The following is a 17500-nucleotide window of genomic DNA, read 5'->3' as shown; positions in this document are numbered from 1 at the left end:
TCTCTTCTCTCCCACCCCTCTCCAGTCACGGTCTGTCTCGTTCTGTCTTGTTCTGTCTTGTTCTGTCTCAGTCTGTCTCGTTCTGTCTCTGTCTGTCTCTGTCTCTGCTACACAGGCTTTCAGTGTTCCTCTCTTCTCTCCCACCCCTCTCCAGTCACGGTCTGTCTCGGTCTGTCTCATTCTGTCTCGCTCGGTCTGTCTCGTTCTGTCTCGGTCAACACAGTCTCTTAGAAAATTGTATAATACCAACGATATGGACCAACGTTGCTATTTTACAATTTCGGCTCGAAAAATGTAAAATAGTAACGTTCGGAGTGGTTAGGGTGAGGATTAGAGTAGGGGGAGGGGTTAGAAACAGAAAATCTCCATAAAACACGCCCAAACCCCGCCCACCGCTGTAGACGCATACGTTCCCATTTTACAATTTCTTAGCCGACATCCTAAAATACCAACGTTTGTCCACGAACGTTGCTATTTTACAATTTTTTTGGAGATCGGGTTGGTCTCGGTCTGTCTCTGTCTCTGCTACACGGGCTTTCAGTGTTCCTCTCTTCTCTCCCACCCCTCTTCAGTCTCGTTCTGTCTCGGTCTGTCTCTGTCTCTGCTACACAGGCTTTCAGTGTTCCTCTCTTCTCTCCCACCCCTCTTCAGTCTCGTTCTGTCTCGGTCTGTCTCTGTCTCTGCTACACAGGCTTTCAGTGTTCCTCTCTTCTCTCCCACCCCTCTCCAGTCACGGTCTGTCTCGGTCTGTCTCGTTCTGTCTCGCTCGGTCTGTCTCGTTCTGTCTCGGTCTGTCTCTGTCTCTGCTACACGGGCTTCAGTGTTCCTCTCTTCTCTCCCACCGCTCTCCAGTCGCGGTCTTTCTTTTCCCCTGCTCTTCTCTCCCATGACCCCTCTCACCCTGTACAGTGATATGAGCCACCGGCCCCAGTATGATAAGGAGTTGTGGAGGCTATCAGGTGGCACATCGTAAACAAGGGATCAAACACACGGCCCTTATCGCCCACTTCATCATCCGCTCTACATAAACCTCCTTCACAGCTCACGCTCATGCACACGCGCGCGCGCGCACACACACACACACACACACACACACACACACACACACACACACTCTCCCCCCTCTCCTAATTGGCTGACGTTTATTTAAAGTTCTGTTTTATGTCGTTTATTTCAACGTCAACTAGTCAAGCCTATAGAATAATCACATTGTGAACCCAATTGTTCTCAAGGGGGAACTGGTCTTCAACCACAATGATGCAGTAATAACACACAGTTGTCAGTATGTCTTAAGTCATTGTGTCTCAGACGGGATTTCTCTGCCCCCCGTAGCGTTAGCGTTGGATCTTAATACACACACTTCATGAGCACTATAACACACACTCCATGTGCACTATAACACACACACTCCACGCGCACTCGCACGTGCACACACGTGTGGTTATGAGTCATTAAGCTTCACCTCGGGGTGCCTCTGAAACGGAGAACAATTTATTATGCGTACAGACGTTTTGTGCGCACGTACACACTTAGACGCATTCATTTAAACAAACACACACTTAAGTGGGTCCGTTTACATTTTTATATAGAAACCACAATTAGTTATTCTTCCTTTTATATAGCTGTGTAAAGTGTCAAGTTGTTTTGTCTGATAGGATGGATACTCTCTTGGCCAAACGTTTAAAAATTCTGTTGAATTCTGTGTGTGTGTGTTCCAGATGACCCAGACCCAGAGGGACAGGGGTTCTGCCAGGCAGGCTTCAGTGTGGATTTTACCAAGGTAACGACTGTCGACTCGCAAACAAATCGCACATTATCGCCACGGCAACCCCGTGTCCCCTTCTCAAACACAAGCAAACTGCAAGCGGAGACGTTTCTCCAAAACACCAGAAGACTCCCTTCCAAGAGATTTATCGTTTGTCACTAGAGCATCCTCCACTCGCCGCCCCCTGATATGACCCATCGCCTCTGAACACAATAGACACACCAAATACACACACGCACGCACGCACACACACACACACACACACACACACACACACACACACACACACACACACACACACACACACACACATCACACACATTCTTCCACTGTATAGTCAATATGAACTTTGACCTTTGTCTCACGGTCCAACTCTACCCTCCTGTACAGGAAGCTGTCATTCTCACCAGGATGTCAACATGCAGGACAGGAGGAATCATACACACACACACACACACATGTTATCCCCTACTTATCACGTGTATACCCCTCTGGTCACACACACACAGATTTCCGTAAACTCGCAAATGTACGTCACATGACTAACCCTAACTAATTGTATTTCTTCCAGGAAGGAAGGCTGGTGGTAGGAGGGCCTGGAAGCTTTTACTGGCAAGGTAACTGACATCTGTGTGTAAAGTGTGTTTGGTCACTCGCTGTGATGAGTTCATCGATGGAAAGGTCTTTAAATGAGAAAATACACAAAGAATGGAGATGAGTTTAGCAGTGTGCACAGCCCTCAGACACACACACAGATGCAAACACATGCACACACGCACGCACGCACGCACACACACACACACACACACACACACGCACGCACGCACGCACGCACACACACACACACACACACACACACACACACACACACACACACACACACACACACACACACACACACACACACACAGACCAGCTCAATCTGCAATGTTATCCCAAGGGTCCAAAGAAGGATAAAATGGAAAGAAATGTGTCTGTTGCTTTCTTTGTCTCTCTGTCTCTCCCTCTCTCCATCTCTCTCTCTGTCTATAACAGTGGAACAGGAAGTCTCCCTCTCTCCATCCCTCTCTCTGTCTGTAACAGTGGAACAGGAAGTGAGTGTTTGGGCGACGTAATGAGCTAATCAGAGGGTAATGGAGTGTGGAGGAACTGCCCCTCTGCCCCCATGATAAAGCAAAGAGAAAAGGGGACTCAAGGGCCGAGGAGGACAGAAAGAAAGAAAGAAAGAAAGAAAGAAAGAAAGAAAGAAAGAAAGAAAGAAAGAAAGAAAGAAAGAAAGAAAGAAAGAGGAGGATAGTTAAGGAGATGACAGAAACATGTTACAGAGGAGAGAAAGAAAACATGAGGTTGGAGAGAGAGAGAGCGTGAGGGGGACAGAGAGAGAGAGGAAGAAAGATGTCTCTGGGTACATCAGGCCAGACTAAGCAGAGGGATGGAGTGTCTTAATAAGTGTAGACACGGTGTCGCAGTTCAGCTGTTGAAATGTAAGCGCTACTCCCCCAACTCCAGGTGTGTGTCGGGGCCGTGTGTGTGTGTGTGTGTGTGTGTGTGTGTGTGTGTGTGTGTGTGTGTGTGTGTTCCTTTCTAGTCTCCCCTCTGCGACCCCCCCCCCTCTCACTTATCCTCATTTAGAGGTAACTTAGCAGTGCAGCTGTTTGTAAGGGGGAGGGAGACAGTGAGTGATGGCTTTGCCTCTCATCTACCTGCCTCTCTTTCCTTGCTCTGTCACTCCGCAGCACTTCGTTTAAAACAGAGAGACGAAGCCAGAGAACTGATGTCATTATAGAAAAAGCTCCGAAAGGAAAGAGGGCGCAAGAATGAGCGATGTGACGATGTGAGATGGAGAGAAAAAAGAGAGAAAGTGGCTCAGTGATGGAGATTTCACAAATGCTGCCCCAAACTAGAACCACAACGTTCTTAGTACCATCGTACCCATAATGCCTCAATAATGAATGCTCCGTACGAGAGCGCACACATTAAACGGGCATCAGAACCGCGGCCTAATGGACTCGGCTCTCTGTGTGTTTCACTCTGCCCTCAGCTTGGCAGGGCTGGCTGCCTCCAGTTCAAACACTTCCTCCCAGTGTTTATAAAAGCACTCAGGCTGGACTTTAGGGTCTCTAATATGCAGCGATTAGCCACAGCCTCTGAGATGGACTCATTACAGGAATCCCTTCTTTATATACAAACTGCCTCTCTCTGGCTGTAAAGGATGCTTATAGGAGCAGCAATGACTTATGCATCTGTGTTAGAGTTCCTGACACGGGCCTCTCATGAATCAGATATAACTTTAATAATGAGATGATGTAGTGATATGTTATCCTGTAACGTAAACTCCTAGCACAGCGGGGGAGAGACAGAGAGAGACACGGAGAGAGAGAGGGGGAGAGAGAGAGGAACGGGGGAGTGGAGAGGAGCTGGAGGGAGGGTTAAGAGGGGAGATTTCTCTCCCTGTCAGTACGCACATGCACACATTAAGGAAGATTTATGGGGGGTTGAGGGCGGCGCATAGATAAAATCATCTGTTTGTTTGACCTCTTGTTCAACAGCGGAGGGAGGCTGTTGTTTGTGTGTTCCTGCAGCACGCACCTATTATCCTTTTCTCTCAGTTTTCAGGAACATTGGAGGATGTTTCCTGCTCTTCCTGCTAACGCCGTGTGTTAGCTTTCCTCTGGGAAGGCTTCGGCACACCGCTAGCTCTGTCCCTCTCATGCTAACGCCGTGTGTTAGCTTTCCTCTGGGAAGGCTTCGGCACACCGCTAGCTCTGTCCCTCTCATGCTAACGCCGTGTGTTAGCTTTCCTCTGGGAAGGCTTCGGCACACCGCTAGCTCTGTCCCTCTCATGCTAACGACGTGTGTTAGCTCTCCTCTGGGAAGGCTTCGGCACACCGCTAGCTCTGTCCCTCTCATGCTAACGCCGTGTGTTAGCTCTCCTCTGGGAAGGCTTCGGCACACCGCTAGCTCTGTCCCTCTCATGCTAACGACGTGTGTTAGCTCTCCTCTGGGAAGGCTTCGGCACACCGCTAGCTCTGTCCCTCTCATGCTAACGCCGTGTGTTAGCTTAACAACTCGGACCCCTCTGAAGTGAACCGAAATCAGACCTCCTCGGGAGGTGGTCTGAGTTCTGTGACTTCAAGTCCCGCGCTCCTGGTTCACTTATCTCATCTTTGGCTCTTTGCTCGTAACAACGTCAGTGTATCACCTGAGTTCTACCTCTGCTATGTGCCTATTTGCTGTTACTGGCTTAAGGCAACTCTGTGTTAGTAACAGAACTTACCTATGTTGGTTTAATATAGGCTAGCATAAAGTACAACAAGGTTTTGAAAGATGTGTTTCTTTGATCCAATACCTACAATAGAGAGGCAAAGTGAACGTCACGTCCTGCTTTTCTCCCTGTACCAAACGCTGAAAAAATATGAATGGCGGTGAACGGAGAATAGCGTTACTTTTTTTATCCTGTTTGAATTGTGCCACGGGGTGCCAACGTAAATGTTGTCAATTTAAAACATAACTCAAGAAAGTCGTCGCAGTTTGTCTCCAAATTGTTGCACTAGAAGTTATAAATCAGAAAGACTACATGCACTGTTGCCTAAGTAACGTCACTTTCTCTGCCGGCAAAGCTGAAGACCGGCGACATGCCACGAGCTTCCACGAGCTATGTCGTTTTTATACTAAACTAACCCCTACGTTTCGGTTTGACGACAAACTGCGACTTTCTTGACATGCAAAGTTATGTTTTAAATTGACAAAATTAACATTGGCAGCCCCTGGCACAATTCAAACGGGATCAAAAAAGTAATGTTAGTCTCCGTTTACTGCCATTCGTATTTTTCCCAGCGCTGGTACAGGGAGAAAGCAGGTAGCGACGTTTCACTTTGGCTCTATATAGTACAAGACAAATACAAGAACAGACATCTTGTTCTTGCGAACAGAAAGAAGACTGAGGCTTCATCAGAACTGAAGTGGACCAGAGAGAGAACTGAGTCCTCTTTCAAATGAACTGACAATGTGAACACAAAAAGAACTGAGTCCCTTTGCTGTTGGTCCACTTTTTCGTCCACTTTAAAGAGGACTTAGTTTGGTTCTTTTAAAGGGGACTATATGTGAAAAGAGACCATATAACATTTCACTCAGACTAAAACAAACTTTTAGTTTTTTAGTTTTTTTAGTTTGTAGTTTTTTAGTTTTGGTCAGAGTTAAATGTTATATGGTCTCACCTGATTCTATTGTGTTCACATAATCCTTTTTAAACTAACCGAACTCAGTCCTCTTGAAGTGGACCAAAAAGTGGACCAATAGAAAAGGCACTCAGTTCTTTTTGTGTTCACATTGTCAGTTTATTTGATAGAGGACTCGGTTCTCTTTCTGGTCCACTTCAGCTCTGATGGGGCCTCAGTCCTCTGCCTGTTCACATTATATGTCGTTCCACTGGAGCTCAGACCTTTACTGCTTTGGATTTTGAGTAGTTTTCACTTGGAACAAGATGTCTGTTCTTATATATGTCTTGTACTATATTGTAGGTATTATTGGATAAAAGAAACACATATTTTAAAACCTTGTAACACTACTACTTTATGCTAGCCTACATTAAACCAACTGAAAGTGTGAAAACATATAGCTGAATGGCTTAGTGTGACCAAGAAAAACTATTTGTATAAGGATTTTACAAAATGTCTATGGAAAAATGAATGGGGAATGAAATCTCTTAGGTCGTATGCCGAACCTGGAAGAGGGAGTGACTTTAGTATGTATCTCTCTCACCCTGGGTGTTGGTTTTTCACTATCTATCTGTGTGTGTGTGTGTGTGTGTGTGTGTGTGTGTGTGTGTGTGGGTGTGGGTGTGGGTGTGTGTGGGTGCGTGCGTGTGTGTGTGTGTGTGTGTGTGTGTGCATGGGTGTGCGCGTGTGTGCGTGCGTGTACAGGTCAGGTGATGACAGCAGGGATAGCAGAGATATTGAACGGCTACTCTTTGAAGGCGGTGCTGAGACGGGTTCCAGGAGAGAAACACACCAGTGCTGCTGCGGACACACACGACGACAGCTACCTCGGTAACATGCGTGCACGCACATACACACACACACCACCGATAAACACACATATTATATTCTGTAGACCGATTATATACCTAAAAGTTTTAACTGTACAAAAACACACAGGGCCCTATCTTCGCAAAAGCGGTAATTTAGCGTTTGTGCTCGTTTAACGCCGCGCGCAATGCAAATTGGGGGCGGGCACAAGCGCATGCCTGTTCTAATTGTACTAGGCAGAGGCGTGCCACATGCCAAAGCAGGCGTTTCAGCGCTAAAATGTGGGGATAGATGGCATTATCCTATCGTCAGCAGCGCGCAATTACTTTGCGCTAAGAGCACCTCTTAGCTGCGCTCTAGGCGCTAAAACACTCGCTGCGCTTGATCGCACCATAATCTCCACGCTGTGCAGGACAGAAACGTCATTACGCACAGACGTGCCACCCCAGGACATCAAATTCTGCTGCTAAAATTGGGTAACCAGCAGATTATTCGGTGAGGCAATCAACTATAATTCACTGAGAAACTTTTATCACATCGCAAGGAGGGGTTATGGTAAATGAATTGAGAAAACTTGTACATTGTAGCCTACTTGCAATAGGCTATTCACCTACTTCTATCCCATAACCCGGAGGGTCGTTGGCACCACAGCCGATCTGTCACAAGCTCTCTCCATCTCTCTCTGTCCTCGGCACGAGTCATTGCGATGTTTTAATTGAGTCCACTGTAAATCCTCCAATCTTTTCTTTTGTCTCCGCCATTTACCCGTTGTATTGTATTGTATTGTGCCACCACAGTCAACAAAATAACCCAAATTGCATCAAAACTCAGATGTTTTTAACAGGTATATGATGTGATGGTGTCATTATGAGATAGGGATAATATATACAGTCAATAGGCCTACACCTATCCAAATTATGCATGGGGAGAAGTACAGCATGCCTCACGCAAATTGTATTACATGGACTGCGAGAGGGAATCTGATTGATGTAACGCCCAGGCATTGCCAGGCCACACCTGTGAATAATTCTGGCGGTTAACACCGCCCAAATCCCGTTTGCGCCATGCATAAATAATTTGGCACGCCTCTAATCTGCGTTTGCGCCCGTTGTTGTGACGAGTTATGCTTCCCCGTTTTTAATTGCATCACCACCATTATTTTGGGTCTGTTTTAACTTAAAAACAGCGAGGTCACGTCTACCCAAACAATTATATCATTTTTAAACAGTTGCGTTTCTGTATAAATCATTACAATATGCTCCCGTGAGGTGGGGATGCGTTTGGGGCCGGGGTGCAAAACTCGGCGTAACACCTGGACACTTACGCATGGCAGACTGCTATCGTCGTGCAGAGACGATAGTATAACGCAGGCGCAAACAGGTGTGCAAAATGCACAAAGCGGATAGCGCCTGTACCAAGATAGAGCCCACAACAGAGTATTGCATACAACGCTAATTCCGCCCATGTGTAGTCATGTGCAACTGGTTTCTCTCTAGGTTACTCTGTGGCGGTGGGGGAGTTTACAGGAGACTCAGAACAAGGTGAGAAAGCCAACAATTCATTACGCTACTAACCACAGCCAGCAGCAGAGGGATCCCTCAGTAACAACCAAACCAGAAGTACTGGCTGTCGAGCTGCCAAATCTAATCCATGTCTCACTCTTTTCTTTAACTGATCAAATCTAATCCACATCTCACTCTTTTCTTTAACTGATCAAATCTAATCCATGTCTCACTCTTTTCTTTAATCCATGTCTCACTCTTTTCTTTAATCCGTGTCTCACTCTTTTCTTTAATCCATGTCTCACTCTTTTCTTTAATCCATGTCTCACTCTTTTCTTTAACTGATCAACAAAAGTTCAAATGACTTTATCAATCCTCTTTCCAAGGGGGGCGTCTGGGTAGTGTCGAGGTAAAAGCACTCGCCCACCACCGTGGAGACCCGGGTTCAACTCAAAGCAGCGGTGCTTTCTGGCCTGGTCAGACATTCCTACAGACACAAGTGGCCGTATCTGTGGGTGGGAAGCCGGTGGGGTCTGTGTCCTATAGTCGCTACACTAGCACTAACACTGTGCATCTCAGAGCCATCCGTTACTTTCTGAGAGTTCATAAACTCACCCCAATCTTGGCCATTAGTGGGACGACATGGGATGGGAATCCACAAGCATCAGACACAAGCGTCAAATGCTTCGACTTTGGAATAGACTGGTGAGAATGTCTGATCAGAGATTCACTAAAAAGATATTTAATTGGGGACGTTGCCCATAGTCACCCTCGGGCAAATTAATTGAAATCCCTATTTTATTCAAACGTCTTGTCTTTTATCTTTCATAACAGGCTACTTTGTGACACCTGAGAGACTATGAGTAACATGTTGAGTTTGTATAAAGATAAATGGTCTGTCGACATAAACCAAAATTAAGAACTTATCGTCTCATAAAAGACAGTTACGGTGTAGAGCCCTATGTGAAGTTTGACTTGAACAGACGAAAAAGAAGTGTGCTCAACTGCGTTCTGGAACTCTTCTATTAGCACTAGAGACTGGTAGCTTTAAAGCTACCCCTGAAGAAGATAGACTCTGTTTACTATGTGAATTATGCAAAATTGAAAACAAAATTAATTTCCTGTTCTACTGTACTGCTTATGATGATGCAAGGGAAGTACTCTTTAGTAAAATGTCTTTTATGCTGTCATTTATGCTGACTTCTTTGAATTGGACGATTATGTGAAACTTGAGCTGTGCTGTAAAAAAGGAACCTTCCCCACAGCAGAGTTTATTTGTAAAGCATGGGAGCAAAGACAAAACTTTTTGTTTAGTAAATGATGTATTGCTCTGTACTGCTGTCTGAGCAGTACGCTGACCTGTGACCTGTTTTTATTTAAATGTACTGTAGCACTGTATCAATGCTGTATTGTTGTATTTTGTTGTGTGTCTTGGAAACCCATCTTGGTTGGGCACAATGAGTGCATGACACTCTAATAAATCAATCAATCAATCAAACTAGCACCTCCTCTGGTCGGTCATGGCACCTGTTCGGGGCAGTAGTGTAGCCAGACTTGGCTCATTGGGTGTGCCACAGAAAGCCAGGGTATGCCCGGGGGCGGACCATTTGGCGGCGGCCACAAGGCCGCCGGCAATTTTTTTTTGGGTCTTTTCAAACCAGATTTAGAGGAATATTTGTGTGTTGTTTGCTCCTTTTCACACTCATTATTAGCAGGTAGAAGCAGTCAATTAAATTGTATTTTTTGGCAACATGTAAAACCACTTTGTTTAGTATCTCAAAAAAGTCTCACCTACTTTTTCCAATGAGTGTTCTAGTCGGGAAAGAACGCAAATTTGGTTGGCATGAAGGTTCGTCTACTGCAGAGAGATCTGTAGCGTTCTCAGTGTCCTCTGGCTCTGCACAAACCTCCAGTGTGTTGTTGGCTGCGTTCCCCGCTGTTAACGTCATTGTTTCGGCTGCATCATCTTCTTCATAATCGTCTGTCTCTTCTCCACTGTACACCACCAATACAGGTGCGGGAACGGGTGTACAGTGCACTACAATCCGCACTTGTTGAGGGGGAGGGTGACAACGAGTCATCTTCTTCCTCGTCGTCAAAGCGACTTTTCTTGCCTTTGCCGAAAAAGCTTAAAAGCGAGCTTTGTTTCATGTCTTCTTGATTTGGCGCTGCTGCTGCTGCTACAGCTGTGCGTGCATTTGTTTACTTTACGTGGACGACAGCTTAACTATTCCCATGATGCTCCGGGGCACATAGGTCAGCGGAGCGTGATTTCTATTCGCACATAGGATAAGTTGGACACAGTGCATGACAGCGTTGATGTGTTTTGCAGACAAAACAAAAAACCTTTTTTACCCCTTTTTTTTAGGTGTGCCAGCGGCCTGTCTGGGTGGCATTTGCACACCCTGGCACACCCGTGGCTACGCGCATGGTTTGGGGGGAGGGGAGTTGGTTGGAATAGTTATCCTCCCACGCGCTACGTCCTGCCGGTGAAACTCCTCGCTGTCAGGTGAAAAAATAAAGCGACTGGCGACTGGATATGTATCGGAGGAAGCATGTGCTAGTGTCCAACTACAACAGCAACGCCCGGGACAGCAGGGGGAATTTACCAAGTACAATTGGGGAGAAAATCTGAAAAAAACGTGATAAAAAAAAAAATCAATCCTCTCTCCAACGCAACAGTTCAGATTTGCACTCCAGTTCTAAGACATCCTGCTCTCTAAGGCTGGCTGACAGGACCACTTTGAGGGCTTTGATAGGGTGAGCGATAGGTAACGCCCGGCTGGGTGACAGGGTCTGGGTCTGGCCTCAGAACTAGTAATGAGAACTGTCTCTGTGTGTCTGGGTCACGACCCCCGAGGGGACAGCACTTCAGGAACCACTGATAAAGGGATTTCCTCTCCTCCATTTTGACTGATTAGAATGATTAGTGGCAGACCCCGCCAAGCGTCATCAGGTCTCCAGCGAGTGGAGAATCTCTTCTGGTCTGGACTGAGGACCTGAGATATTAGCTGGTCTGGACTGAGGACCTGAGGTATTAACTAGTCTGCACTGAGGACCTGAGATATTAGCTGGTCTGGACTGAGGACCTGAGATATTAGCTGGTCTGGACTGAGGACCTGAGATATTAGCTGGTCTGGACTGAGGACCTGATATATTAGCTGGTCTAGACTCAAGACCTGAGATATTAGCTGGTCTAGACTCAAGACCTGAGATATTAGCTGGTCTAGACTCAAGACCTGAGATATTAGCTGGTCTAGACTCAAGACCTGAGATATTAGCTGGTCTAGACTCAAGACCTGAGATATTAGCTGGTCTAGACTCAAGACCTGAGATATTAGCTGGTCTGGACTGAGGACCTGAGATATTAGCTGGTCTGGACTGAGGACCTGATATATTAGCTGGAAGGAGAGACGGGCAGAATGCAGACAGACAGGAAGCTAGCCTGACAGAGAGACAGGCATGTTCTTAAAGACACAAGGTGAAGAAAAGCATTTTTCAATTCAATTAAGCACTCCAAGGAGATGCCATACTGTAGGCTCACATCAATTACTGAAATGTTATGCTCACAACAAAACCAAATCTTCTATCTTCTCTACTCTTCTCGTATCCACGCTGTGAAGCTTTGATGACTCAATAGCCCACCTCAGGTGTCGCATGGGGAAGTTCATTTCCAACGTCACATGTGTGTAACAGACTGTCAGTTTTTCATTACCCCAAATTAGCGTACAAGCAATTTCAACTAAAGCACAAAACTGTAAAGCAAATGTGGAGACAAAATGTGTTTGAGTACAATCAGACCACATCACTGCATTTTTGTGTCCTACCCTTTGACTCGCATTCGACATTTCTCCTTTCGATCAGAGCCTCTGCGTTAATTAAGCCTCCATTAGCATTTAGTGGGATCTTTACAGGCTCACACAGCCTCAGACCCAGATACACCCCTCCCCCTTCCCTCCCCACACACACACACACACACACACACACACACACACACACACACACACACACACACACACACACACAGACGCACTTGAGATGCCCCAGATTCCCATGTTCCAGAGTCTTTCAGTGAGTCTAAGAGGTTACACATGCCTGTAGATGTTGTGTTGTGTGGTGTGAAGCTTGTTGTGGTCTTGTTCCCCAAACCCTCTTCAAGCTGGAAACCGGTCGTAACTGTGAGTCTGAAGGGAGGATGGAGCTGGGAAGAACTGGTTTATGGCCTCGTGGTCTATAGTCTACTGGGTAGAGTGGGGGGAGGGGGGGGGTCTGACTCTCGTCTCTCTCTGGGTGGGTGCTTCAGTTCATCCCCACATGTCCACACTACCACACTCATCAATCAGTACACACATGCATGCATGCACACACACACACACACACACACACACACACACACACAAACGTGTGCGCGCGTGTGCACAAACGCACACACACACAAACAAGCACACACACACACACACACACACACACACACACACACACACAGTACCTCAGCAGTGAGCACCCAATCAGTCAGTGCATGCTCAGCAACACTCATCTGTGCTGCCAGGGTGGGCTGGGTCGCTCGCTCCCCCCCCCCCCCCCTCTCTCTCTCTCTCCCCACACACTCATTTAAGTCTTTTTATTCCTTTCATTTTTCATAGAGCTGATAGCTGGGGTCCCCAGAGGGGCACAGAACTTTGGATATGTGAGTATATGGAGTCACATGCACACAAAGACAACAACACACACACACTTACACATACATACACACACACACTTACACATACATACACACACACACACACACACACACACACACACACACACACACACGCACATATACAAACAAATACACATTATCTAGGTGTTTTCATTCAGCAGCAGCAGCAACATTGTTACATTCTTATGTATCTACATAACTGTGAGAAACACAGTGTGTGCTGTATGGAGTGTCTAGTGTTATTACATGGTGTTTGTGTGTGTGTGTGTGTGTGTGTGTGTGTGTGTGTGTGTGTGTGTGTGTGTGTGCGTGTGTGTGTGTGTGTGTGTGTGTGTGTGTGTGTGTGTGTGTGTGTCTGTGTGTGTGTGTGTGTGTGTGTGTGTGTGTGTGTGTGTGTGTGTGTGTGTGTGTGTGACACTAGATACCTGTCTTCCATCTGGAAACATTGGTACAGTGCCTTATTGTAGTTTTGTTGAGGTGCTAGTGTTCTTATTGTGTTGTTTACCTGTTTTATATGTATTGTGTGTTTTTGTTTTTTATTGGACCTTGTGTCTGACATTAAAGTGATGATGATGATGATGATGATGATGGTGTGTGTGTGTGTGTGTGTGTGTGTGTGTGTGTGTGTGTGTGTGTGTGTGTGTGTGTGTGTGTGTGTGTGTGTGTGTGTGTGTGTGTGTGTGTGTGTGTGTTGCAGTGTGTTATCTTATGGGAATGTGTCCCCGGGGCTGGCTGTGTCAGTCTAATGACACACAGTTTCCGTTGCATGTGGAGCGGGGTGACCCCACCTAACCCCTCTAACCCTTCTGCACACACTCACGACCCCTCACCCCAACCTGCAGCGCCCCGAGGACGCTGGAAAAAGTCCAGCACACACACACACACACACACACACACACACACACACACACGCACAGTGTGCGTTGTGTCTGGGTATTTGAGAATCCTCTTCCTGTACATGCAGACATGTGCTGTTAGCTGACAGTAGGGGTTATTGGGCTGCAGGTAGGGGCTGGGTCTGGAGTAGCTGTCAGTCCTGATCAGGCCACTCCTCTGTGGGCAGACGACTCAGAGAGACGGGTGGCGCGGGACGCTAAGTTAAGTTTACTGACTCAGAGAGACGGGCGGCACGGGGACACTAAGTTAAGGTTACTGACTTAGAGAGACGGGCGCCACCGGGACGCTAAGTTAAGGTTACTGACTTAGAGAGACGGGCGCCACGGGGACGCTAAGTTAAGGTTACTGACTTAGAGAGACGGGCGCCACGGGGACGCTAAGTTAAGGTTACTGACTTAGAGAGACGGGCGCCACGGGGACGCTAAGTTAAGGTTACTGACTTAGAGAGACGGACGGCACGGGGACGCTAAGTTAAGGTTACTGACTCAGAGAGACGGACGGCACGGGGACGCTAAGTTAAGGTTACTGACTTAGAGAGACGGACGCCATGGGGACGCTAAGTTAAGGGTACTGACTTAGAGAGACGGGCGCCACGGGGACGCTAAGTTAAGGTTACTGACTTAGAGAGACGGGCGGCGCGGGGACGCTAAGTTAAGGAGTATACTGACTTGGAGAGACTGGAGGCGCGGGGATGCTAAGTTAAGGAGTATACTGACTTAGAGAGACTGGCGGTGCGGGGACGCTAAGTTAAGGAGTACACTGACTTAGAGAGACAATCGGCATGGGGACGCTAAGTTAAGGAGTATACTGACTTAGAGAGACGGGTGGCGCGGGGACACTAAGTTAAGGAGTATACTGACTTAGAGAGACGGGCAGCGTGGGGATGCTAAGTTAAGGTTACTGACTTAGAGATACTGGCGGCGCGGGGACGCTAAGTTAAGGAGTATACTGACTTAGAGAGACTGGCGGCGCGGGGACGCTAAGTTAAGGAGTATACTGACTTAGAGAGACTGGCGGTGCGGGGACGCTAAGTTAAGGAGTATACTGACTTAGAGAGACTGGTGGCGCGGGGACGCTAAGTTAAGGAGTATACTGACTTAGAGAGACGGGCAGCGCGGGGACGCTAAGTTAAGGAGTATACTGACTTAGAGAGACTGGTGGCGCGGGGACGCTAAGTTAAGGAGTATACTGACTTAGAGAGACTGGCGGCGCGGGGACGCTAAGTTAAGGAGTATACTGACTTAGAGAGACGGGCAGCGCGGGGACGCTAAGTTGAGGTTACTGACTGAGCATTTGTGTTGGCACATCTTTGTCTGCCTGTACTAGGTGACTTACTGTAAGTCTATGTCAGCTTTGCATGTCTGTCAGACATCTGTGAGAGAGTAAACGTGCATTCTCCTGTGTGTGTGTGTGTGTGTGTGTGTGTGTGTGTGTGTGTGTGTGTGTGCGTGTGTGTGTGTGTGTGTGTGTGTGTGTGTGTGTGTGTGTGTGTGTGTGTGTGTGCGTGTGCGTGCGTGTGTGTGTGTGTGTGTGCGTGTGTAGCCCCTGGCGGTCTCCATGTGGTTGTTATTTTAGGTCTTATGAAGGAATTCTCAGCCCCCCACCCCCCATCTCTCCCCATGACCGGGGTTAGGATGGGGGGAAGGAGGAAGATGAGGGGGGCAAATGGTGAAGGCAGAGAGAGAGGATGGTGGTGGGGGTGTAGTGGGGGTGGTGGGGGAGGGCAGGGAGAAGAAAGCGCTCTCAGTTGACTAGAAGGTTTTGATGAGGTTTCTGCATTTTTCATCATGTCCGTCAGACTTGCTCTGAAGTGTTTACTCCTGGAGTGCTGCGACGTCCGAGGACAAGATCTGCTGTGTGTGTGACAGTGTCTGTCCCTGTTTTAGGTGGTAATCATCAACTCTACCAATCTGACCTTCATCCAGAACTTCACAGGGGAACAGGTAAGTGTGTGTGTGTGTGTGTGTGTGTGTGTGCGTGCGTGCGTGCGTGCGTGCATCACAGTCATATATATTGCATAATACTGTATGTTTAGTAACTAGATTGCCCCTGGCTTGCTTCTTCTGTCTTCTATAATAATAATAATAATAATGGCTTTAATTTATATAGCACACTTTAAAATGTAAAACAAATCTCAAGGTGCTTTACAGTAGCTAAAATAATAAAATAAATAAATAAAAATAAAATAAAATAAAAACAAGCTAAAAACAGCTAAAAGCTCCGAGCTAATAAAAAGCAGAGCGGAACAGGTGGGTTTTAAGGCTCGTTTTAAAAACAGCGAGGGATTTATGAACGTGGGATCAAAATCAGCTAGGCCTCCTGGGCTTATGGTTAGAAATGCTCATGTTCTTTCTTTGGGTATGGACGACTATAATGTTGTGTCTGTTCCTCAGATGGCCTCATATTTCGGCTACTCAGTGGCTGTGACTGACCTGAATGGAGATGGGTAAGTAGAGTAGAGTAGTTCAACTTTTCAATTTTCAGTTAGCATGACATTCCTGTATTGCCAAAGCAGATGGGTGAAAAAGATAATCAATAAAAGACATTACTTAGAGCAGTGGTTCTCAAAGTGGGGTCCGGGGACCCCCAGGGGTCCTTGAGAGGGGGTTTCAGGGAGTCCCCAGCAAAAAGGGTAATTTAATTTCACAAGAATTCCAACCATAAGTAACACAATGACAGAATGTATGACTATTTTGGTCATGGTTTCATACACTTTCTGTAATACAACATCTAGTGTAACAACCCTCCCACTCTCCTGGCCCAGGCTTGCCGGGGCCTGGCTGTGGGGTCGTTAGGCTGATTGGGTGCACCTGGGCCCGGTGCACTCATGGGGGTTCAGAAGAACTTCAGACCATTCAGACTCTCTCCCTCCTCACTGATGCACCTCTTGTTCGTTCTGTTTAATGTACAGTACCCAGATAGCAATGACACGTTGGCACAACGTTGGCAATGGTTGGCATTGGTGGGCAGCTGAAAACGTAGTTGGGCCAGTCAGAGTTGGGCCAGAGTTGGGCCAGAGTTGGGCCAGAGTTGGGCCAGAGTTGGGCCAACATTGGCACGAGGTTGGCAAAAGTTGGCTGGATGAGCTGTATAAATGGTTGGGCATACGTGGTTGGGCCGAGGGTGGCACTATGTCAGACACATACATCCAATCAATTATTAACTATTATCACATTACATTGGAGATGTAAAATAATGTATTTTCTAGTGGTCCTTGACATGAAAAAGAGAACCACTGACATAGAGCCTAAGTTTGTCATGAAGTTGATGAAGTACAAGTAAGTCATCTGTCCTACAGATAGTAAATACATACAAATTCATATTGCATGCTACTTGAACATTAAATAATAGGAAACGACATTTTTAATAATTTTAATAATAAAAATTATAATATATAGGTACTGTATATATTGTTCCTAATGTTATGGCAGGAGTAGAGATATTTAGCTGGTAACCATGCAGAGCTTTGAGTTTCCCCTCTATCTCTTTCTCATACACACACACACACACACACACACACACACACACACACACACACACACACGTACGTGCACATCTAAACTGTGTTGCATGTCCCCAGGACTGATGATGTGCTCGTTGGAGCTCC

At 46.7% G+C, this 17500-nt stretch overlaps 1 protein-coding gene across 1 annotated transcript in view; it reads left to right on the top strand.

Annotated features, from left to right (window-relative positions):
* itga8 (integrin, alpha 8) overlaps positions 1-17500 on the top strand; it is a gene marked incomplete at its 5' end in the record, with an annotated part of 105030 nt that overhangs the window by 7893 nt on the left and 79637 nt on the right. Inside the window, 8 exons of the mRNA XM_083649652.1 lie at positions 1719-1780; positions 2337-2382; positions 6688-6813; positions 8289-8333; positions 12938-12981; positions 15780-15836; positions 16287-16339; positions 17474-17500. The exon at positions 17474-17500 is cut by the window's right edge and continues 179 nt beyond it. Of these exons, the coding sequence (XP_083505778.1) occupies positions 1719-1780; positions 2337-2382; positions 6688-6813; positions 8289-8333; positions 12938-12981; positions 15780-15836; positions 16287-16339; positions 17474-17500 (460 nt within the window). The remainder of the gene's footprint in view (positions 1-1718; positions 1781-2336; positions 2383-6687; positions 6814-8288; positions 8334-12937; positions 12982-15779; positions 15837-16286; positions 16340-17473) is intronic.

Source organism: Poromitra crassiceps (genome assembly GCF_964638095.1).
Source record: "Poromitra crassiceps genome assembly, chromosome: 1".
NCBI lineage: Eukaryota > Metazoa > Chordata > Actinopteri > Beryciformes > Melamphaidae > Poromitra > Poromitra crassiceps.
Note: the sequence above shows the minus strand (reverse complement) of the source record. Positions and strands in the feature narration are given on the sequence as shown.